Source organism: Sceloporus occidentalis, unplaced genomic scaffold (assembly GCF_023333645.1).
Source record: "Sceloporus occidentalis isolate IW3139 unplaced genomic scaffold, rSceOcc1.0.p SCAF_29, whole genome shotgun sequence".
In the NCBI taxonomy this organism is placed as follows: Eukaryota; Metazoa; Chordata; class Lepidosauria; order Squamata; family Phrynosomatidae; genus Sceloporus; species Sceloporus occidentalis.
In genome coordinates, this window is record NW_028317009.1 from 100,145 (window position 1) to 124,774 (window position 24,630).

The following is a 24,630-nucleotide window of genomic DNA, read 5'->3' on the forward strand; positions in this document are numbered from 1 at the left end:
CTAAAAGGCAAATCTTGATCACAGTTTGTAAATGTGGAGCAATCGCCATGGAAACCAGTGGAATTACCGCACTTTTAACATTTTGTCCCAGAATTGCCCTATGGAAAATACCGTCAATAGAGCAGGGGGACCAGATGGCTCCTCCAACTGGGGGCCATATATAAAATGTATCTGACAGGACAGCAATGACTTTAATACAGCCCTGAGGTGTGCATTTCCGACGGGTGCCTGTTTCATGGAGCCATCTGGTCATCCTATCTGCATTCAATAATAGAAAAGCTGCACCCATAGGAGCATAGAACTTGACGACACGTCTACCAATACTTCATGTATGTACAGACTCAGAACTTATAGCTTCATGCTTATCCCATGCGTGTTTATATTCCCTTGCTGCCTTAGCCTCTACCACCTCTTCTGGGAGACTGTTCCACCTATCTACTCACCAACTTTTACTGTTATCCCCCCCTTTCTGTCTTCATTATTCTTATTCAGCAATATCAGTGCTGTTCTTCATTTTGTAAGACGTCTGCCCCCCCAATAAAACAAGATACAGCACAGCTCTTGAGTTATCAATAACCAATATATGATGTCATTCAGGTCTGTCTGATGACATCAGATATAATCTTCCCAGCCCATATTATAACAGGGCAGCTAGGTGAGGATTTCACATGGACTCTTCTGTGGTCAGATAAGATTTATATTGTAGCAACATCATTAAAGAACAAATAAATAACATTATGAAGAATGTGCCCCCTTACATTGCGGAGCCTGAGGCAGCTGCCCCTCTTGCCCTAGGGTAGATATAGCGCCGTTGCGCCCCACCCCTTTTAGGGTGATAACACCGCCTAGCAGAGAAGTATGTTACCATGCCCGACTGGTGCTAGGGGAGAAAACGCACCCCGGTGGCCTGCCATGAATGCCGGGATCGGGGCAGCAGTCACTGGCACCCTTGGTGATATCATACCTGTCTTCATGCAGGTTTAATATGGTCTTTGCTTAAATATAGAATAGCACTTCTCTATTGTAGTACATTAAAAACAATGCACTCCTGGTCACGCTTACAGCTCATATATATTGTGTATAGGGCCATTACTGTACGAGTCTATAGAGAGCCTTTGTTTTAGTACTTTTGATGTCTTTTCTCCTAGCCCATAATTTGCTGTTGCTTACTCTGTCCCATCTAATGCAGTCTATAATTATCTATGCAGTCAGAAGGCAATTACTGTATTTTGGTTAAGGCTGAGAAATTGCATGGATTATATGAGACACCCGTGAGAGCGGAGATATTAGAAATGGAGCGTCCGCTTCATTTATTGGCAAAGTGACGCATGATTGTGCAGAAGAGATGAAGATGATATATATGGGATATATTCCCATCTGAATTATCATTAAAAATAAAAATAATAACTATTCATATACTGGCAGCTACGAAAGTAGTGATAGCAAGAAATTGGAAAGAAAGCAAACCATTCTTATATCTACAATTGAGAAATCCAGTGTTAGTTCAACTACAGATGGAGAAAGGCTTGCAATGGAGTAGTCCACAACAGAAAAGAAAAACAACTATATATGAGGACTGGATTAGTAAATTAAATAATATAGGAGTAATATAAGAATCAACACATATTCCCGGCTTCTTTTTTTTTTTTTTTTATAGATATCCTACGGTGTATTATACAACTTACACCTAAGGACGATATTTAGACCTTTTAATTGTTACTTTTCTTCATCTTTTGTTGTAATTGTCTATTGTCTATTGAATGTTTAATTTGTTTGTACGTAACAAAATAACAAAAATAAAAATTAAAGGAAAAAAATAAAAAAGAGATGAAGATGACAGCGTCCCTCAGACCCCCAAACCTGGCACGATTCCCCCTCTTCATCTCTTTAATGATGTAACGTATTGTTAAGATGGCTATAGAACCTTAACATCCATAACGTGCGATGTGTTGTTGGAAGGAGACGTCTGTTGCCTGCCGGGATATATATGATCTCATCATTAAGCACACATAATTCATTAATGTATTTAGATTATGGGGCTATTTTAAGTTGGGAGTTGAAATACAGGGTGATAATTGACACAGCTTAGCAACGGACTCTGTTTTTTGTTTGATTTCATGTGAAATGGAAAAATCGTGAAAGCATGGTGTGGTGGGATGGTGGCCTTTAGAGTGAGGCTAGACACACCTGCCTCTATAAATAGACCCCCAGATTATGACAATAAATGAGATTCTCTTGGTGATATATTTCCGAATTCATGGTTATTTCTCTAAAAAAAAAAAAATGTAACCATTGGATCCAATTATCACAAGTTATCACAAGCCCCCTGAATCTAGAGTCCAGAAGACTAGATCAGTATACAAAAACTGCCACCCAGCAGAGGTGAATGTAGCATATGTATGACACGGAAAAAAAGAGTCCTTTTATTTAAAACAAGACTTAGGAACTTTATGCGGTCTGATATTTTACAGCTGACTGGAAAAAGAACAGCCTCGGGGTGAGGCCAGGTCTAGTTGCGCAAGCTGCTCTTACCTGTTGGCAATTCCTTCTAGTTTTAAGTTGGATTAAGATAATGTTTGACTAGCACGGAAGTTGGCGTTAGAGAATGTAAGTCTCGGTTCAGTGGTATCTACAACAGTTTGAAGTTCACCAGTTATTTTTCTCATACTAGGTCTGCCTCCCCCAAGCACCCCCCCCCCAAGCCTGAGCGTTGGGATGTAATTCTTATACCGAGGAAGTACAGACATAACAACCTTATTTGGAAAGATTCTGGCTGGAAATTCCAAGGCCGGCTACTGTGTGAATATACACACAACTTCGAGGGGAGTGAGTTTGGAAGACAAAGGGAGGTGGGGACACAATGGCTCCAGCTCCAGCCTCTTTGCAGTCATGTGTTTATCCAGGATTCTTCGGTTCCAAATTCCGAAACAACTACTGTTTGAAACACGTCAGCCGTGGAGAATTCGGGTGATGCAAAGTCTGAAGTTCGTCCAGTTCGAATTCTGCTTACAAAAATGTTCTTAGAACCGCGTCTGACTCCTTTAGGTTCCATCGCCGACTGTTAAAGCCACTCCTTAGAATTCCCCCCAGATATCTCACTACAACTCTTCTAAAAGAGGGAGAGTCTTTACTTTACATGACTTTACATATAAACTCTTAGATGCAAAATTTGGCTTTAACGGTACATTTGGCCTCCTTGTATGCAGTATGAAAAATAACCATTTTAGTTTAAGAAGTGTAGCCAAGGAGCCTGTGGAGCTGGTGGGTAAGCATTACACGGGCATTATTTGATGAGGTTGCTGTTGTCACATGGAGCGAGGCCGAGCACCATCCTATAGTTACTGGATTACCTGGAAATCAATTAAAAAACAAGTGAAAATAGTGACGCTCAACCTACGGCGTGTGACTACTGGTGTACAACACACAGCTTTTACATACTCATCCTACCGTACCTAATAGGTGACCTTTAAACATGAAAGAAATACCTTCTTGTGAGCAATAGTATCACTGCTTCTTTTCCTCCTTCAAACTGTCATTAAGGATCTATATAGACATGCGTGGATACAAATGACACTTTTAAATTTGGTACCCATCTTTCTCACATCCTGGCTTCCCATCTGGAACTTTGTGACACCGACAGCACGAGTTGTCAAACACAACAGCAGAGACACAAATGCTTTTAGTGGCTGTTATTGACTTGCAGCCCATGAGCGTTGATGCAGCATCGTGCAAGAAGAATCAATGGGATTATGAGATAGAGCCATGGGGCGCAACCAAATCTGTATCTCGTAAGTGTGTAGCTCCTTCAAGCTGCAGCAGCTTACAACCGTGTCAGCGTGGCACAGAGGGGCACAATTTATCCTTACCCCACAAACATAACTCCAAAAACCCCCAAAATATATAGCATGGCGCTGCTTGGTCAACCTTCATACTAAAAACAATGCGAGAATGTGATGTATGCCCCAATCACAGTGAAATGACTTATTGATAGAAAGTGGTATGGAAAAATGAAGATCTAACAGCATGATGTAGAAGGAGACGTCCTGGGTACATTTGATTCTATTCAGAAGAGTTCCTAAGATCGCCCTTTGAATGACCACATTGTGAGGCGAGTCTCAAAAGTGACGAGAATAAGCGCTCCAAAGACTTGGTGTATCTGCGAAGAGGTTTGGAATCACGAGAGGACACTTGTCCTGAGTGTTGAGAAAGGCTTTGATAAATTTAGGGGGTCGACCAAGTGTTTGTGCCTGTTGGGTTTGTACCTTCTGTTTGGTTTAAAGCACCCGCCGGCCTTTTTTTTTTATAAAGAACCATCACAATTTTCAGCTCCAGGTTCACAAATCCCTTAATCCAACGTCATACTAAAAATTATCAGTGGAAGGACAGAGGAAAGGGTTTATTCCGACAATGTTCTGAGCAGGATGTGACAGGTTTTGTTAACAATTTAGCTATAAATAGAAGATTTAAGGGAGGAAATAAGCTTTCTGCCCACATGGAATGTGTAGATATCTGTGAAACATGTTCTTATCAATAGGTGTAATAAAGCAGGGCACATGGGGGGTGAATTAGAAGAATCTGCACATGTGCCCATTGCTTAATTTAGAATTGGGGCACGGATGGAGCTGCAATCATTTGGTTTTGCGGTTCTGACAGTAGACCCCAATATCTTTGCTTCTCCTTTGGATATACATTAATACATATGCTGTAGTTCTGTGAATTAAAAAGGTTACACTTAATCCTGGAGAGTTTAAGAAAGACATTCTTTTTGATCCCTGATCCAATATGGATGACATCATTTGTTCTGTTTTATGAATAGTTGCAGAGAACACGACTGGAGACTTTCATGAGGTGCAACCTTACGACGAAACTTAAGATATTCACAACTAGGTTTCCCTTTCATTAATACTACAGTAAACAGACTCAAAAGTGGTAGATCAACCAACCATGCATACCAGCTTACTGGTCATATAATTTACTCCTGGACACCAGATGGGCTACACTAGGCATTGAGTTCTGATCATAAGGACTGGTTTTGGACATATTCTATAGATGCTTAGCGGAATATCCATTTATAAAAGGATTTGCCAAAATGGTAGATGCCAGCGTGACCTAGCTGGATCATTCTGCTCACCAAAAAGGTTAAAGGAGACAGCATGGAGAAGGCAGAATAGTTACGTGGTGACCCTGTCCTCTGTAGCTCAATCTGTCACTGATTCATCATTAAAGTAAAGCAAAGCAAGAATAAACCTGATCCTTGCCCCGCATTCCATAGCTGATCATCATCACGCTTTAAAAGAATTCCAGAGTTTCACAACAATAGAGCAGACGTCCTTCAGGCAGGCTGAATCACAAGCAGCTAATGATGGACAAGGAGTGTGATGCCCTAGGCTGCAGCTGACCACAAATAAACATGGCTTTGCCAAAAACATTAGCTTAACCCCTTCAGCACCGGGACGTACCTGGTACTTCCTGGTTACTGGTCACCGGTAGACCGGGACGTACCAGGTACGTCTCCTCCAAAAAACGCCCCCACATCACCACGATCGCGGTGATCGTAGAGGCGCTGCTGCTACTGTCTGCCCAGGAGTCCTGGGCAGACAGCACAGCCTCTCTAGACCCGCCCCCAAGCCTACGATCACTCCCACGGAGTGATTTTGTAGGCAGAAACAGCGATTGCAGAAAGATCTGCAATCGCGGTTTCAGCTGCCACAGGCAGCTTCAGGGAAGGGTGGGGGGTGTTGAATGGGTCCCCACACAAGTGTGGGGACCTGATCCAACACCCCCCTGCTGCCTGATCGCTCCATGAGAGCGTCAGTGCAGCGTTAACCCCTTCAATGCCGCGATCGCGGCATTGAAGGGGTTAATTCCCGTTTTGTAGGGGGCTCTGCTGCTGGTGGTCTGCCTGGAAGCCCAGGCAGACCAGCAACAGCAAAAACGAGCCCCCAGAAGTCCTCTGATCAGTCCTGTAGGACTGATCAGAGAGACTCCTCCCCTACAATCTCCAGTCTATTGGAGATTGTGTCCCAGCTGCCAGAGGCAGCTTCAGGGACAAGGAGACAGGGTTCTTTGGTCTCCACATGAGTGTGGAGACCAGCCCCCCCACCCTCACCCTTCCTCAGTTAACCCCTACCCCCCTCTTCCTCAATTAACCCCTTCAATGCTGCGATTGTGTATGACCCCCATCGCAGCATTGCAAGGGTTAATATTAGTCCCCACAAGCTTGTGGGGACTAAATACCAGTCAATGCTGTGCTTCAATGGAGCATCAGCATTGAAAGAGTTAAAAAAAAATGTAAAAAATAATAATAAAAAAAAATTTAAAAATAAATTAATTTAAAAAAATTAATAAAATAATAATAAAAAAAAGTCCAGGGTGCTTCCAGGTCAAATGCTGGGCTGATCAGATCGCTCCTGGCCAATAGGAGTGATCGGATCATTATGGCAGCCCACGGATGACCCTGCTCTACAAAGAGAGAGGGGTCATCTAGGGTAATTATGAAAAAACACAAATTATTAATAAATGAAAAAATCATAATTATTACCTGATCACTTGTCGGTGACATTTTAAGTCGCTGATTATTGATCGGTCTCCCTGATTGATGTCAGCGGCCTAAACCTGTCACTTACAAGCAATCTGATAAAAAAAAATATTTAAAAAAATGTAAATGCACATGTTCCAGTTTTGCCCTCATAGCTTCCTCAAATAATGCATGAACCATGCATGTGAGGCCTTGTTGGACTCATGGGATGTTGGTGAACAAAATGTGGTGTTTTCTTCCACTGTTGCACTTATGGTGTGCAAGAAATTCAGTGCAACATTGAAATGTATGCGTTAAAAACACAATAAAATAATTTCCCTGTGAAGTTTGGCAGACATCAGTGAAGAAATGGCTAACTGAAAACTGTCAAAACTACCCTAGTTGAACACCTTGACTTGTCTACTGTTCATAAATATATACTTTTATGGGGTAATTTACATTGGGGGGCTTCCAAAATCTCCCAAATGGGATATGGGCCCAGGAAACCAATTTCTGAAAATTCCAAATGTGAAAACGAAAATGCGCATGTTCCAGTTTTGCCCTCATAGCTTCCTCAAAAATTGCATGAACCATGCATGTGGGGCCTTGTTGGAACCGGGGGATGTTGGTGAACACAATTTGGTGTTTTTTTCTGCAGTTGCACATATTCTTTACAAAATATAATATAAAATCTAAAGCAACATTGCATCATATGCAAAAAAACCCCAAAAAATATAAAAATACCTCAAAATTTGGCAGCAATTGGCGATAAAATCCCTGTTTGAAAAGTGTCAAAATGACCCTAGTTGTACACCTTGACTTATCTACTGTTCATAAACATATAATTTTGGGGGGATAATCAGTATCTGTGACAACTATTGCAGTTATTAGACTACCATGCCAAATTTGAAAAAAATTACATTTCAAAAACGTAATGCATGCCTTGCAATATTTTCCCCTATACTGGTCAAAATAGATAAAAATCCTGGCCATGTTGGGTGGTTTCCAAATCAGGACAACTTAATGAATATATTTGGGATAATTTTTTCCCATTGGTTCAATGTGTGTACAATTTGTATGTATACAAAACTGTAAAAAAATGCGTTTTTTTTCATTTTTTCCCCACTTTTTCCAGTTTATTTCAAATAAAACAATGTACTACCCAGCTTAATATGATTTCAAATGAAAGCCCTACTTGTGCTGAAAAAAACAATATATGATTTGTGTGGGTGCACCACTTGATAAGAGAAAAATTACAGTTGAAGAAAGACATGGCAAAAACACAAAAACGGCTCCGGTCCTTTAGCGACACCCTAGCTTAAAAATCCCGGTCCTGAAGGGGTTAAAGCAACACTTTGTTTGGATTTAATGTTTTGTTTATCAGTACTTTCGTATGCAGGGATTAGCACTAGGACCCACCGTCATTGGAGTACTTTGGCGTAGTGGTGGGCTAAGCATACTATGGCCATATGATGTGATGGAATCTCCAATTGTTATCACATAGTCCTAGGCTAGTTCCTGTATTCATGTTTGTCGTTCTCTTATGTACCTTTGCCCTTCTTCCCTGAATCATCTGAGGATTTCGGTTCCTCTCTCCTCTCCCCATGTCCCAGTTAAGTAGTCCTATCCTTGTTTAAAGGAGAAGCGTCCGAGGATTCTGGCTCCTCACTCCTTCCCCTGTGTTCCTTGCCTTGTTCCCTCTCCTTTGTTGTGCCCTGTATCATGTATGGTTATGTTCCTTGCTCGGTCTCCCTGTTCCTTGCTCTGTCCTCGTTCCTCCTTGCTCTGTCCTTGCTTGCTATGTTTCTGTTGATACTCTGCTTAGCTTCCATACTCCCAGCCTGCAGCACCCTGTCATGAGTCTAGTGCTATGTCTCATGCCTGCTCCAGGGTGCCTGCAGGATATCTCCAAGTTTAGTTCGGATTTCCACATCCAGTCAAGTTTGGTTCTGGACATCATCAGCTGCTATGTCGGGGCGCTGGTATGTGGCTGCACAACCCTAGGTGCTCAACACCTGGGTGAGTGCGGTCGCCCTCCACCAGGCCCTGTCCTGAGACTCCGCTCCTGCACCGTAACTCCTGAACACAATCTTTGGGCGCTCTGGGTCTTTACAGTTGCCTGTATGGATCCAGTTTCCAATTTTTTGGTATTTTTGGTCATACCCCTATGCTTACATCTACTACATTGTAATGGGGCTTGGCGTTCATGAAAACCCAATTTATTCTAAGAATCACTGAGCGTTGTGAATGTAAGCTAAACAGGATAACTCTAGCAATATATCATATTTGATCCAGCCACATATGTATATATCCATATATTCATTGGGGAGTAGGGGGAAGGGACTTCTCTTTTGACATTTTACTGCATCGGCAAATTGAGCTTGTTGTATCTTCACGCTGATCATGATAAGGTGGGGTGTTCTTTTAGAACACATTTCAATTTATCTGCCTCGAAAATCTAAATTTTGAAAATGTGACAGAGCGTGAGAATTAGATATTTACAAAAAAAAAAAAGCCAAGGAATATTTCCTAAGGCATTCCACCTCTGCAAAAACCCCTTTCTCAAAAACAAGGGTTATTAATACACCAGGGTGACCAGTTTTTCAGAGCCGTCACCAAGGGCCGGGGTCGGCAGTCTCATCCTGTGCTGGTGTCACATCTTCTTCTAGATGTGGAAGGTGGCGCAGGGGCTTTTCCACCTGGTGGACTCCTGAAGTTGTCCCATGGAAGTTATGGGCCTTCAACCTGGAACGCTTATGAAGTTCATTTTTCTTTAAAATCACATTATTTAATAAAGCCTTTGTCACATATTTTCATTCACCTCCATTTGGCATCATTTATTCTGTAACCGAAGAAGGCAGATGTTATAAATTGTTTCTAGCTTATGATGTAACGTTTCATAGTCTATCCTTCTAGGTAATTGATTTTCACTTGACTGCTTTCTTTAAAAAAAAATATATATATACAAAAATACATTTAAATAATAATATTGGATGCTGGTTGGTTTGTGTGTTCAGAAGCGACACTTCACATAATTGTTTTGAGAATATGCCTCCTTTTTGCTGCAGGCTTTTGGGCTGAATCTGCATTAACACAACAGACAAAGAGACCTGATTTTATCTACGTTATATGCGTGATAAATACCTTTTTTCAGGTTAAAGCTCCAGGGAAATCTACAAGTTAAGATTAGCTAGCAGAATGAAGCCTGGCATACTCAGAGCTCGTTGTGTATAACCCATCCAATCCATTGCTTTCCGATTACTGAATAAGATGGCTAATACCTTACTGGGATTCTGGCCCAGACACTGCAGCACCTGATCTGTCGCTGGAGCAGGGCATTAAAATGGGTAAAGACGGAAAAGAATTGGGTGACAAGTTCAAAAAGGCATGGTCAGAAGTGGGTAGCACATATCCTGGCATGAGTATGGCTCACTACAGCATACTAGGGGTGTACCTAATATGCCACTTGGCTAATCCGGTCTTCACAAATACATTACATTTATTTAAAGGGCTCCAGCTGATTCCATGTGACTGTTACAATAAGAAAACTAGCAAGAACATTAACATTGATAATATACAAATTGGCTGAGATTAACAGATATTAACTCAAACTGGTACACAAAGTGAAGAGGGCCCTGCTCTAATGAGCTTACAATCTATTGAGAGGTTAATGTGGAATGAGATGGAAGAAGGTGGTGTAAAGCTTTCTGTTTATTGAGAGAATTACAGGTTTGTGGACAATCACAATAAGCAACCTTAGGGAAGCCATGTTTGCACTCTTCAAGCAGCTTATGAGCAGAGGGTTGCTGTAAGACAGCAAAAATGAAAGATACAAAGGAAAGAAAGATGCCCCAATGCCCACGTCTTCTGCAAAACAGCCTATAGTTCTATAATACCATGGAAATTTCTACGTATTTAGTTAATGTTAGAAAATGACACGTTTGATGGAGATTAAGTGCTACGCATGCTAATTCATTTTATAGAGAGCGGCACGCTTGTAAGCAGAACACAAACTGCCCCCAGCACTCAAGCCAGGACACAACTGTTCCTTTATTGTGCTGAAGACGCTTTGTGCCTCTCATGTTAAATATAATCTATTTTCGGAGGAAGTGCCGCTTTATACACTAAGTCGCTCATTCATGCTCCTAGTTCCGGACTCTCCACACCATAAGGAAGTCAACGTCCGTGGACGTCAATTGTTTCATTCTTCGGGCACACGGACTAGCAGCTGAGCCCATATTTGCGGCTCGCGCCGACGTTGATGAGATGGAGTTGTGCACAGATCCAGCTGTGATCCAGCCTGACCTCCCCCAACATACACAGGAAGAGTATAGAGCACAACAATAGGCAAACTTAAATGGGACTGAGTGGTTCACATCCTCCACTTTAACCCTTCAACACTTCAAACATGGCTCACGGAGGACATAGCACGCAGATACAGTATATATTATCTGTAAGCTACTAGAGTCTACATATGTAAAAATATTTACAGGGAACCGGCTCACGTCTCGGTTACCACGAGTTTTCTGCGTCTTGAGCAATTCACGGAAATTGTTTACGTTTTACTAGAACCTCCTTGGATTTGGGGTATCCGGACACATTCTTAGGGTTCTCCCTGGGCAAACAAGGGACAGAAACTTATCTGGAAGAAGTTAATTTGTAACTGAACTGCTGGGTGTGTTGGCAAAACAAATAAAGTTAAAGGTCTACACGGTTGTGATGGGTACAATAGCCTGGGTATTTAAGCATGATATATCTTGTCTATGATTATTATTATTTATTTATATAGTGCCTACAATTTCCGCAGCTCTTCCTACGATACATACGTTCCGAGGGTATGACGAAACTAAAATTGACAGACAAACTAAATAAGGAATGAATAAATTCCATGCCCATTTTCTCTTTAATTTTAACTAAAACCGGTTAATTTGGAAGATCAGGGTTGAATTTGTTTGATTTTCCCTTTGCCCTATTTGCCTTTTCTTCCATGAAATAATCCAGCAGACGGAGCCCTGTGTGCTGCTCTATGGTGGAATGTGTTGGTTAGCCTCTCTGAGCAATGGAAATATTCCCCCCCCCTCCCACGCAAACACAGAGATTAGCAAAAGTGCCTTTGAACTTGAGCCCTGTGACCCTTGAATCCTGAATGTAAGATATTTTAAATTCCTTCCCCGGGCTGACTAAGGAGCAGGCTTTCTAACTCGGTTATGAAACTCTGCAAGGCTTTCAGCGGATTATATGGAGCGTTTTTCTTTCCAGGTATCCCTGTACGTGGAAAAATCAATTCTTCACGGCAGGTGGCTACATAGAGCTTTGCCTAGATGACAAATACCAAAATCCAAGGGGCTCCTAAACTTTGAAATCTAGTGCAGAGAATGATGAATTTAATATAGATGCTTTTAAAGGAAAACTTTCCCTTGGATCTCTAAGGACCTATCGTTAAATATAGGATGCGTAATATAAAATTGATAAGCTTCATTCCTTCATGTAACTATGTTACCGTGCAAAGGCGTCTTCACCTTTAGACACGGTGATACATACAACCAGTGTGATGCATTATGCAGAGTTGTATCGTCTCACGGACACATATAATCAGTACACCTGCCTCATAAAATGTTATCATTCAAGCTTGATGTGTCCTGGAGAGACAAATATTAGCATACTTACAACACGAAATGTCATACTACTGATTGACGTCATTCCCGTGTGAAAGCACTTGACCTGTGTGCTTCAATGAGTGAACTTTAGGTTTGTCTTTCTATGCCAGCCTCACAATTACATCAAATTGATGTGAATTGTCCTTGTATAATTCTATTTATTGATATCATTATGCTGCAAGCACAATTTGTAGCATCTTTGTACATAATCTATAATATAGTATTATCTGATCAGTATTGTCAAAATGATTCAAAAAGTGGACTAGTGAGTAATTTTTGACTATAAAATATATCTAATGAATCACTTACATGTATCTTCATCTTGTGTTTGCAGAACGTGCTGGCAAAAGCTCTGTATGATAATGTGGCGGAGTCTCCAGACGAGTTGTCCTTCCGGAAGGGGGATATCATGACTGTGCTGGAGAGGAACACTCAGGGTCTGGATGGTTGGTGGCTCTGCTCTCTCCATGGGAGGCAGGGGATTGTGCCGGGTAACAGGCTAAAAATACTTGTGGGAATGTATGACAAGAAGCAGGGTAGCAGTGATCAAGGACAACAAAAGCAGCAGCAGTCACCGCAGCAGCAACAGCCACCTCAAACCCCTCTGCCTTATCATCACCAAGGTGTCTACAATGTGATGCCCACATCAAGCCAATATACAACCATGCATTCTGCATACCAGAGTCAAAGTGGAGAGAGCGTTTATTTGGTGCCCGCAACACCAAAAGGGCAACAGACTCTCTATCAGACCCCCCAGGCACCACAACACCCTGGTCAAACCACCCCATCCAAACAATCAACCATATACCAAAACCCATCTTCCCAGCACCAGTTCACAAGTTCTCAAGATATTTATCAGGTCCCCCCATCCATGAACCCCCAACAGGATCTATATCAAGTCCCAGTGGCTTCCACAAACCTTCCTCAGCCTCAGGATGTTTATCAAGTTCCACCATCTGCTGGATCAGGACAAGACATCTATCAGGTCCCACCTTCAATGACCCAGCCACAAGACATTTACCAAGTACCTCCATCCATGGATATAAGGAGCAGTGATGCCAAGAAAATCCCAGGAAAGGTAATTCATTTTTTTTAATTAATTATATATAAAAGAGACTTTTTTTGACGCTTAAGCATTCCTAAAAAGTAGTATTTCACGACTGGTGGTTCTTAACAGTAAGACAAGTACCAGCTGTAGTTTCTCGACATCCTCATTTCAGTTCTGAGCATCGAAGCACAACAATATTTTACCGCAGAAATCTATTTTTTTATCATAAGGTTGTGCAACCACCCCCAATAGATACATGGAAAAGTCCAAGCATGGCTTCATAAACCGTTTGCCGCTCACTGTCGTCGGCTCGGTACTAAACAATCTATAACAGAGGCAATATATTTACAAAAATATTCCAGGTAAGCCTTGGAATAAAAGGAATCCATTAGAATTCTTTTAGATGTCAATTCGGGAAATATTCATATATATATAAATATATAATTTCCAGACACCCTTGTGTTATGTACATGTCCTAGCGGACAACTCTAGAGGTAGATTTCCTGTTCTGTAACAGAACCAGAGCACAGTCTTGGCTCCAGGCTTTTGGCACCTACTTTAATTAAAGTTATAAATACTTTATCTGGCTGACGAAGCGGTAGCGATCTGACAGATGCACATGGTGTGAGTGAATGAGATACGTTATCTTTTAATCATTGAAACTTGTGCCTTTGACTAACTTGCAATCTGATCATTGCACTGTCGCAGATTTCTTCTATATCAATAGAAACAGAGATTGTAACTCTATATAATTATTCCTCCTCATTAAGAGATTTATCCCTTTTCTGGAACCCGATTGGCTCCGAAAGTCTACGGAAGAGGAGGAGTTAGTTTTATAAGGAGCAGCGGGTGTTGGAAATCATTTACGAAATATATAAACGCCCTATAAGTTTTTTAAAAGAAGAAGAAGAAAAAAAAGAAAGATGTCAAATAAGAAAGAAAACAGATGGTAATTTTGTAAGGTAGTAATTTACTGTATAATTACAGAGGAAGAAACGCACACAAATAAGCTGTTTTGGAATGGTTTCATGGAAACTGGTTTTGGCAGTGTTTTGGTGTCTCTCCTATGGTTTTCATGTTATGTCCAGATTATATAGTTATAACCACTGTTGTCCACAAAGAAAATACAAAATTCAACCCTTTTTTGTGAGAGAGAGTAAGAGTTCTTTATGACATTTACATCTGATGGCCAAATGCTGCGCCGGTGCCCGGAGACAGAATAAATTGACTCGGAGACCCCGGCAAGCAGGGCTTTACCCGGAGTTCCAGGGTATGTTTATGGTTTACACGAACAATATTACCTGAACTTGTCCTGATTCATTTGTAAACTACCTATACAAGTTTAAGCATCATTAAACGTACCTCTTAAAAATTCCTCTTTTTTTAAATACCGTATTGGCTCGAATATAGGCCGCACTTTTTTTCCCCACTTTAAGTCTTTAAAGTGGGGGTGCGGCCTATATTCGGGGTCTAGCGCCCGACGGCCGGGACATGCAGTTCCGTGCGCCGGGCAGGCAGCGGGGTTAGGATACAGATCCCCCGCAGCGGATACGCTCAGACAGCCTCCCCTGCCAGCACTTTCCACGGGGGGGGGGAGTGCCGGCACGGGAGGTTGTCCAAGTGCATCGCGATGAGCGTGAACGACCTCCGCTGCCGGCACGTCTGCTCGATGTGCTTTAACAATCTCCCTTGCCGCGAATTCCCACGGGGGGAGTCCCGGCAAGGGAGATTTTTAAAGCACATCTTGCAGACGTGCCGGCAGCGGAGGTTGTTTCTGCTTGCATCGTCGCTGCCGGTGAATGTCTGCGTGAACAATCTTCCTTGCCGGTACTTCCCACGGCGGAAGTGCAGGCACCGGAAGTTGAAGTGTTATGGGTAGATGTCCCCCGCCGGCCCCGCAAGACCCCGTGGAGTCTGCACCGGTAAGTCTGGTGGGGGGGGGCATCTTGGAGACAGAGTGGCAGCATATCTCGGGGGGGATAGAGTGGCAGCATATCTCGGGGGGGGGGTACATCTTCGGGACAGAGTGGCAGTATATCTCGGGGGGGAGGCAGAAACCTTTTTCATTAAAAAAGCACCTAACTTTTAGGGTGCGGCCTATATGCGAGTGCGGCCTATATCCGAGCCAATACGGTATATATGCGGATTAAAAATAAGAAAATATTAAGTTATAATATTATGCAATAATACAATGTATCGTAATAAAACTGAAAATCCTGTATATATCAGGCCATTTAAAACGGGACCACCTGCGAATACTACATGCTGCTAGTCTATGGCAATATCATGTTCAATCTATACACTGACAAAAAGGAAACTAAATCCACGTATACAGCAGATCATCAATACTGCCGAGGCTTAAAATTCCGATTTAGTCCCACAACATTCACAACCGTAAAATAAAACTGGTATTTAAAAAGAAATATATATTGTCTGTTACAAAAGGGTTATTCATATGATACAGCAATGCGCAATAATTACAATAGGGTCAGATGTATTTGGATTTTAGGTTACTCCGTAAACCATATTTTGTATTTATTTACATTAATCTAATCTTTGAAAGGGCAAGGGGTCAGTAGAAGGGGATTAAAGGGGGTATTTACCCAATGTTTTGTTTTTAATATGATACAAAAAACAAGGAGTTAAACAAGGAGAATAAGTCTAGGGTTGATTGTGATTTTAGGAGATAGCATGCAGCTGGCAGGCTGCTAATTACAAATTAACTTTAATTATGGCTCATTTCATATGCATGCCATGCAGATGGGCCACTGCGGGTCTGGCAAGCCTTTTAAACACGCTCTGTCTGTGCTCTGCCGTTCTGGATAGGGTGACTCTATTCTTCTGCAGGTCCAACACCCGTGAAATAGTTCAAATAGCTGTGAAATGTGTTACTGAGTAGTAAACGGTTCCCTAGAGGGAGAAATATTTTTATATGGATGTGCGTGGAATGCCGATATGGAAACATATCTCTACTGTGTATAGAACACGCAGCCATACTATCTATTTGTGTTCACTCTACGCTTTTTTTGGAGTTATACTGCCGGCTGCTTTCTGAATGTGATAGCAGAGCATGTTCTACTGGACAAAGAGCCAAAGCCGTTCGGATGCTAGATAAACACAGTGTTAGGTAGGGGTTGTATTGTACGACCTCAGGGTGAATGATGTCCATGAAATCCATTTATATTCCATTCTAAATGCATCCATTTCATTGAGATCGCCCTGGTATTGACAATTTGTCATACACATTCAAAAAAGCCTCTGTAAGGAGTAACAGATGTCGCTCTGGGCATGAAATGTATAGTTTGCCATAAACACACATTGAAATTCACATGTCCTGAAGTGTCTTAATTACTCAGTCTGAACACTATTTCACATCTCTCTCCTTCAACTCTCATTTTTGGAGTTGTCCCCTAAGCCCATATTCTGTATGTCTGTTTTGACTCCTGTGTCTCTCGTCATTTTTTCCATGTTCATTTCACGTGTGTCTCTTTTTTCTCAGCTCCTGTGGTACTTCTCCAGCTCCTGTATCCATCGCCTGCTCTTTTCCACCTCTCCCTCAAATATCTCCAGTTCTTCTACCCCCCTCTGCTCCAGCTCCTGCCTCCTCTCCTCCCCATCTCCAGCTCCTGTGTCTGTCTCTTATCTATCTCTAGTACCAGCATCCCTCTCTGCTCCATTTCCGGTTCCTGTGTGCCTCTCCTCTCTATGTCCAGTTTCAGAATCCTTCTATTTCCCATCTCCATCTCCTGTGTCCTTATTTTCCTCATTACTAGCTCCTGCACCCCCCTCTGCCCCATCTTCACCTCCTGTGTCCTTATCTTCCCCATTACTAGCTCCTGCACCCCTCTGCTCCATCTTCACCTCCTGTGTCCTTATCTTCCCCATTACTAGCTCCTGCACCCCCTCTGCTCCATCTTCACCTCCTGTGTCCTTATCTTCCCCATTTCTAGCTCCTGCACCCCCTCTGCTCCATCTTCACCTCCTGTGTCCCTCTCCTTTCTAGTTCCAGCATGATGGCTCTTGTTTCAATCTAGATTCAATCTGTTCCTCATTAGTATCTGCTCCCTCTCCTGAGTTCAGTTCCTAAATATCTCCCTTCTGCCTCTCTGGCCACAGACTCTTTCTGTCCCTCCTTTCCCAGTACTGCCACACACTTGCATTGTACGTAAACAATCACTGTGACTCTTATACTCTCTGGGGTTTATATCCCTTTTATCTCCTGTCCCTGGTCCTATTGTCTTGTCTCCTCTCTTCCTCCCATCCCCCATTCCATCACTGTCTCTCTTTTGTCTCCTGCTCTACCTCCTTAGCTCCTGTTTCAAATCTCCTTGTGTCTCTTGTCTGCACAGTTAGTCCATCCCGAAACAAAACAACCCTAGCACTGAAATATTGGCTCCCGGAACCGGAGTAGAGTGCGATTTCAGGAACCACCAATATCCGCAGCTTCACTTTTCTTCGTCTTGTATACACAGAGTAGCTTCCGTCTTGAAGACAAATATCTGTCCAAGGTTAGAGGACCTTGCCTGACAAAGAACTGAGCCCAAAGCCATTACATTAACAAAATGTCCCTCATCCAGTGAAAGCTCATTTGTTATCACAAGGTTATCCAGATAGACTTTCGTACAGTCCCTGGCTTCAATCACAACAAGCTAAATTCACTCTTTAGCTACCACAAATGGCTTCTCCATTCCCTTTCCTTTACGAAAGCACTGGGAAAACCTTCTCGCTATAATCGATATCTGATCTATAGACCTTGAATGGAATCATATCTCCAAAGTAGAATACACACGATACTAACCCACAGATAGCACGCGGCTTGAAACGAAGCAAGGAGAAAAGTTCATATTAATTAACACATACTCCGAAACACATTTCTCACACATTTTAGACAGTGTCTAAGAAGCGTAAATTAGGTGGAAATGGAATAAAAAACATGTAAGGATTTACATAGCCGCTGCTATGTTTACAGTAGTCCTTGGAGGGAGTAAAGCATTTAATTGCATATATTTGTAGAATTAAATTAGTTTACTTATGCAAGAGCTTTCTCTGCCCAAAGGAAGCAGATTATACCAATCAACGAGAAGAGACGTGCCAACATGATTTACGGAGATTAATGTTTTCCCAAGAGGTTTAATGATAGATTCCATGTTTGTGTTCTACATATCAGGGTCAGTGCCACCCACCGCGAAAAAACTACTGTAAGAACAGTGGGGGATTTTGTAACAGTGTATATGTTTTGTTTTTTCTTTACGTTTTCTAATATTTTCTTTGCATAAATATTTTCCTAATAAGGCTCCCTCTGAGTCCCCTTAATCCATAGCTATGTAAACCTGATCTCTACCAACAAGTATTTTATTTTGAATCCCTTTTTGTGATCTACATCTCTTTGTCCCTCTTTCCTCCTCTTAGCTCTGGGTCCCCCCCCCCCCCAGGTTATGAAGGTATCATGGTTTTTTACAACTCCAACAATAATGTATATAGAAACTGTACAAAATATGACATTTTAAAAATAAAATATATGATTATTCTTACACAATTAGATATATAGTTATTAAAAAACACATAAAAACTTTCAAAAAGCCTGCTCTTTAGCCCCCTATACTGTGTATATATATATATATATATATATATATATATATATATATGTCTATTTGGTGATTTGGAACCCCTCGGCTTACACCTTAAGACCAAGATAAAGCAAAAACTTTGGAATGAAGTTTATTGGAATTTGGTTGGAATTGTGACTTTCAATTTTTAGATCAAGGCATTGTCACTGCTGTCACTAATTATTATACAGGATCATTATGTTCATCCGGTTTCATATGCCAGGTCAGTTTCAATTGCCTTTGTTTTAATCCATTAAATTAATGTGAATCGCAGCTAAAAGTTTATATTTTAATTTTGTGATTCTAAATTTTTCAATTGCCCATTTTTAAACTTTTTCCAGAAAAAAGTAAGATTTCTTAAAGATATTGAGAAAAGAGGGATCTAGAGGTATCCTCCTGCTATTGACAACAAGAAAGTAAAGAGTGCAATGGAAATCTCCCTCCCAAAGCCCCACTCATCAAAAAAATATTTAGTGCTTGAAAACATACAATACTTTATTAGAACCAACCCGTATCTTAGCCTCTGGGGTGTCAGAGGAAGGTGCTGCCCTTACTTTGTCTTACTGAATAATAAATGCTGGGTATACAATAATACGAATTAAATATCTATACAATCTATACAATCACATAAGTTATTGAAAACATGTAGGCCATGTGGCTCAAACAGTTGTTCCTTATGTATAATTCTGTATTTATATGTAATTAAAAATCATCCCTTTATTGGTTCTGTAGATTTTGTATGTGCCGACACTTGACTCTCGCTAGAGAAATGTTAACGATTCGATGCGAGTTCCATCTTAATGCCAGGGCTTATTTAATTAGCTCCAGACAATTCCTTTAATCTTTGCTTCTAGGTACGTCTGGATCTTATAACCAGATTGTATCCTTACAAAACATGTCGATCCTCATTGCTTTACGGATAGCCCACACAGTGCTGGACATTTCTCTAATTCCTTTAGCCTGCGACTACCGGCAAAATATGCTGCCGCGACAAATAAGAAATGCTGATCTTAAATGGGTATCATCGGGCGGGGAAGAAAGTGTCTTCTTCATCAGATGACCAGAAAAGAATCCGTAGGATCTCAGTGGCGTCTTCATTAAACCAGCCGAAGAGAAATTACATTCTTTTGGCTATTAATCAGTATGGCGTTCTTATCTTTGAAAACACTGATGTGTGTTACTCTCACACAATGGGTTCTCCTTCAGCCAAATAGCTGTAACAACGGCTTCATATCCGGTAATTAGAGGATGCCGGTTTAACATGTTGTACTCGTAAAATAAAACAAAAAAAGTAGTGTGTGATAAGATTACGATACACTCTGTCTCCTTGACACCCAAGACGTACACCTGTGTCCTCCCCAGTCGGTTTACGAAGATGGACCTTCAAGAATTCAGAACTAAAAAAAAATATCTTGGGAAAATACTTGAGTAGGACCTTGTAGGCGCTAATGTCTTTATAACCGAGATTAGAAGCATGTCATTAAAGTTTGATCTAATTCTAGGTACCAAGATATATGTTGCCAATACATACTGTATATACCCATACCTGAAGTCGCCCCGGCCAGTGTTCTAGTAGGAAACCAGGAATCTCAGCCCCTGTATGAAAATAAGAAAGTAAGCTCTTCGTCCCTTCTGGCTGTTCCTAACGCCCTTGTCACAATCCTTTGCTTCCGACAGAGAGATTAAGGAAGGTTGGGTTCTGCGATGGGGCTTTACCCCTTCTGTGTCAGCTAAATTTAGTCAATATTACACTTAAACATTTACAGATGTTTTGAAATCTTATGTTAATAACCCGTCTCATATTTGTCTAGCTTGATGGATAGAGAACCATATTTCCAAAAATCATTGTCATTGCTAGTACCTCATTTTAGTAATTTATACAACATTTCTCCTTCCTGGATCTTGAAAAAATATATTTGGCTCTTAATAAATTTATTCGGTTCTTAAGCTAAAAGGAGAGTCAAGTCTTCAAATCGTTTGCAAAGACTCCAATCTGTGTTACCGTGTAAATTGGAGCATGTATTATTTAGTTATTGGAGTTTGGAACTCCAGTAAGTAAATAGTGGGTGCCTCTACCCAAACTATTAAGCACCGCATGTATGTATGTATATATATCTGCTTGAAAACCATCAGGGTTTTTTTTAGACGTACGATTGGCTGCTTCTACTGCACTGGTGCAGGAAGCAGGAAGTATACTAAAGTACACTTCCTGGTTTCAGTAGAGGCAGCTGGGGGAGGAGTCTTATTATCTAACTCCAATAACCAAACAATGCTTGCACTGATTTGCATGCAGAAAAATGCACTGGACTCCAATATGCTTTAAACATGAAAATAGTACTGTTACGTTACATTTTTGAGAATGAGAATAAACCAAAATGTTTTGGTTAACAATGAATTTGGAGACAGACAGTACTCAGTCTTTCATTGGTGCCCAAATCATAAGAAGGCTGCTGCAGTACAGCAGGCCATTGTTTAAAAACATTTAGTGCACTGTAATATTCAGCCCGTATACTTAACTGGATTGTAATGTACATACATCCTCGCACCATGCTGTTCCTAAACCGTGCTGATTTATGAAAATACCCCCCAAAAAAACTGCTTGATTAATTAATCTCTAAGAATAACCGAATAACACAGCAGGGAAGGTTCTTCTGCAGAACACAATCAGACTGATAAATCTGGGGAAACCATGTGTGAGTGGCATGAGTTATCTTCTAATTGCTATTTCAAAGCTGAGCTGGTCAGACTGCGGTGGCACGGCGTCTGCGTCCTGCGTCCTGCGTCCTGCGTCGCGATCTGCTGCACACAGGGACGTGGCTGCTCTGACAGATGTAGCTTCGACTCACGGGCCAGGCTTGGCTCATTTGCTCAATTAAATAAAACACCAACACACAAGATGGGTTTGAAAAGGCCACAGCCGTTTTATTTAACAGTCATTGTCCTGTAAAATCTGAAATAATAAACATAGATGCGTTAACAGAGACAATGACGTAACCAAAACCAACCTAGCTTGCCAAGTTATCCAGGTACCATACCACACACCAATTTTGGGAGGGGACATACCAGGATGCCCCAACCCGGACCTGAGGTTCCGAGCACCACTCCTTGCAAGGAACCTCCCACCGGTTATGACCACCAATGATCATACCACCACATTAACCCCTTGGATACCTGGCAAGCTACCGCCCACGACTGTGACTAATGCAGCAACACCATACCACACACCAATTTGGGAGGGGACATACCAGGATGCCCCAACCCGGACCCGAGGTTCCAAGCACCATTCCTTGCAAGGAACCTCCCACCGGTTATGACCACCAAGGATCATACCACCACATTAACCCCATAGATACCTGGCAAGCTACCGCCCACAACTGTGACTAATGCAGCAACACTACTCCCCAAACTCAACCACATAATGGGAGGGAGGGTGGGACAAACACCACCAGGTAAGGTTAAACAAAATGGATCCTTAACCCTGTGATCACCAAACTTAAATATCCTCCTACCAAAACTCCTCCCCCAAAATCCACAATTCCTGCCTTAGCCTAGCCCTGCTCAGCACTCTGTCAGGGCCCACTCTAGTCCATTCTGGCCCCCGTGGGCTTCATTCTGCTTTAGTCGAGAGGGAATTCCCATTGTGGCCCTCGCCACGTTACGGCATCAGACCTTGCAATTCAGCAGTGCCCAGCTGCGGTCCAACTTTGTGGCTAAAATGTGCTCTGCACCAGCTTCTCCAGAACATGCCAAGGAAGGAACATTGGCCCGGTTCCTGCCCTGAAGATGGCCAAGGGACCCCGTCATTCTGTTCTCTTTCTCTTTTGACCGAAAGACGAGGAGGGGTCCTTGCCTCCGTAGGTGTGTGCAGACGCCCCATGTCTTTTTAGAGAAAGCCCCTGTCCCCGTCTAAGTATCGGGCAGAGTTTCTACACCAGGACCTGCCACAGATATACTCTTTTCAGTATCTGTACTTCATAATTTCTCTAACCACCTGCAACAACATCTTACAACTTTACAAACAGATCCAGTTTTTTTTGTTACTATTATGTGTTTCCTGCAGCAGGAAATATTTTCTTTCTGGCCACTTTCATCAAAACAACATTTCCTAGAACACAGATGGTAGACAAAAAAATGCTACCTCCACTCTGTATGGTTGTGAATACCGGGTTAAATAATGGTTTAATACCACTCGCTGCAGTCTGGCATAGTTCCTAAAGCACGCTAAATGGCTCATTAGGCTGGCACGTCATCGATACAATGTTTTACCCGGCAGACAGTTGCAGGTAGCGTTGGAGAAAAATATGAAAAATCACAAATCATTTCCAAAAGGCAGACAGATGGCCCTGTGCATAATACAACTTTATCAGCGCCATGTTTACCGCGGCCCCCCGTACAATGATATGGTAAGATACCCTCCATCACCGCGAGCCGCGTCGGCTCCCAGCATGCACTGCCTTGACATTCAACTCCAATTCTTCAAAGGGAAATGTACAGATCTCACGCGTAGCCCGTTCTGCACGCAAGCACGGCCCTCTTTATCTAATGTATCGCTTCGTCTTAGTCTTCATATTTTAGTTTTATCAGACCCTTTAAATGTATGTGACGCAAGAGGCGCTGCGTACACTGTTGGCGCTATAGAAATAAAAGATAATAACAAAAGATAATAATCATTTATAGAATAGAGAGGAAGATAAATAAGGGAATAACAGTTACGTACAGAAGAGGGCTTAAAATAAGTTGGGTCCAGTTAGAGGTTGTGACCCCCGTATAAGTGGAAGGAATAAATCGTGGTTTTCACTGTACATAACAAAAAAAACAATACAAATAAGTTTGTGTTTCCGATCGAAATTCTAACCCATTTTTCTTATTGAAATGAAAATGTACGGAATGTTTAATTAATTATATTAAACCCACTGAACATTACAGTACAATCTTTTGCTAAACATAGCAAAGCTGGGTCTTTAATACAGCAGCGCGGTGATGATGATTAAGTCTTAGGAACATAAGACAGCAACCCTTCCCTTTTTTTTTTATTACGCCATAATATATAGAACGCAATATGATGTAAGTCTGAGTCTGCCACGATGTAACTCAAGATCAGGTCTCAACTGATGTAGGTTGATGACCTCGTGCTTTCTGTTAATAGCAGGCAGCATTAGTGCTCCTCGGCAGGCAGCTTGGGTCCTGTGCGTTTCGGGGGGGAAAAACACACCGTTTCACATCTGGCTTATGGTAATTAGCTGGCTGCCTGCTTCATCACACAGCGATGAGGGACGATTCCACCCCTTCATCTCAAAGCGTGTTTATCAATCCCTAGTGCCCCTGTCATGCCGTGCTTTTTTACGCACATACGACCCCCTCCCCCAACGCAGCCATCACGCTTACTCCTGTGAATGGGATGAGAGATATAAATAGCAGATGATGTAATGCTTTTTCCCCGGAGAACCTTTCTGTCAATGGAAGGTGCTGCGTGGCTTTAAGTGTTCTGCGTGATAGCGTGAACACACAGAAGATAAAGCAGAATATGATAAACCCAAAATCCCATTCGCTGTTTGGACGTTGAAGGATATGCAGCTAGGCAGATAGACATACTTATTACTATTATTATTTATTGATTCGTATAGCGCCATCATATTCCATCGCCGTCTAAATATATTAAATATATAGCGTCGTCATATTCCATCGCCATCTAAATATATTAAATATATAACGTCCTCATATTCCATCTCCATCTAAATATATTAAATATATAGACCCATCATATTCCATCGCCATCTAAATATATTAAATATATAGCGCCGT

The 24,630-nt window shown here is 41.8% G+C and overlaps 1 protein-coding gene across 1 annotated transcript in view; it reads left to right on the top strand.

Moving 5' to 3' along the window:
* Positions 1 to 24,630, top strand: part of LOC149299057 (breast cancer anti-estrogen resistance protein 1-like) — a 70,525-nt gene that overhangs the window by 30,486 nt on the left and 15,409 nt on the right. Inside the window, exon 2 of the mRNA XM_089486565.1 lies at positions 12,509 to 13,252. Coding sequence (XP_089342691.1) covers positions 12,509 to 13,252 — 744 coding nt within the window. The remainder of the gene's footprint in view (positions 1 to 12,508; positions 13,253 to 24,630) is intronic.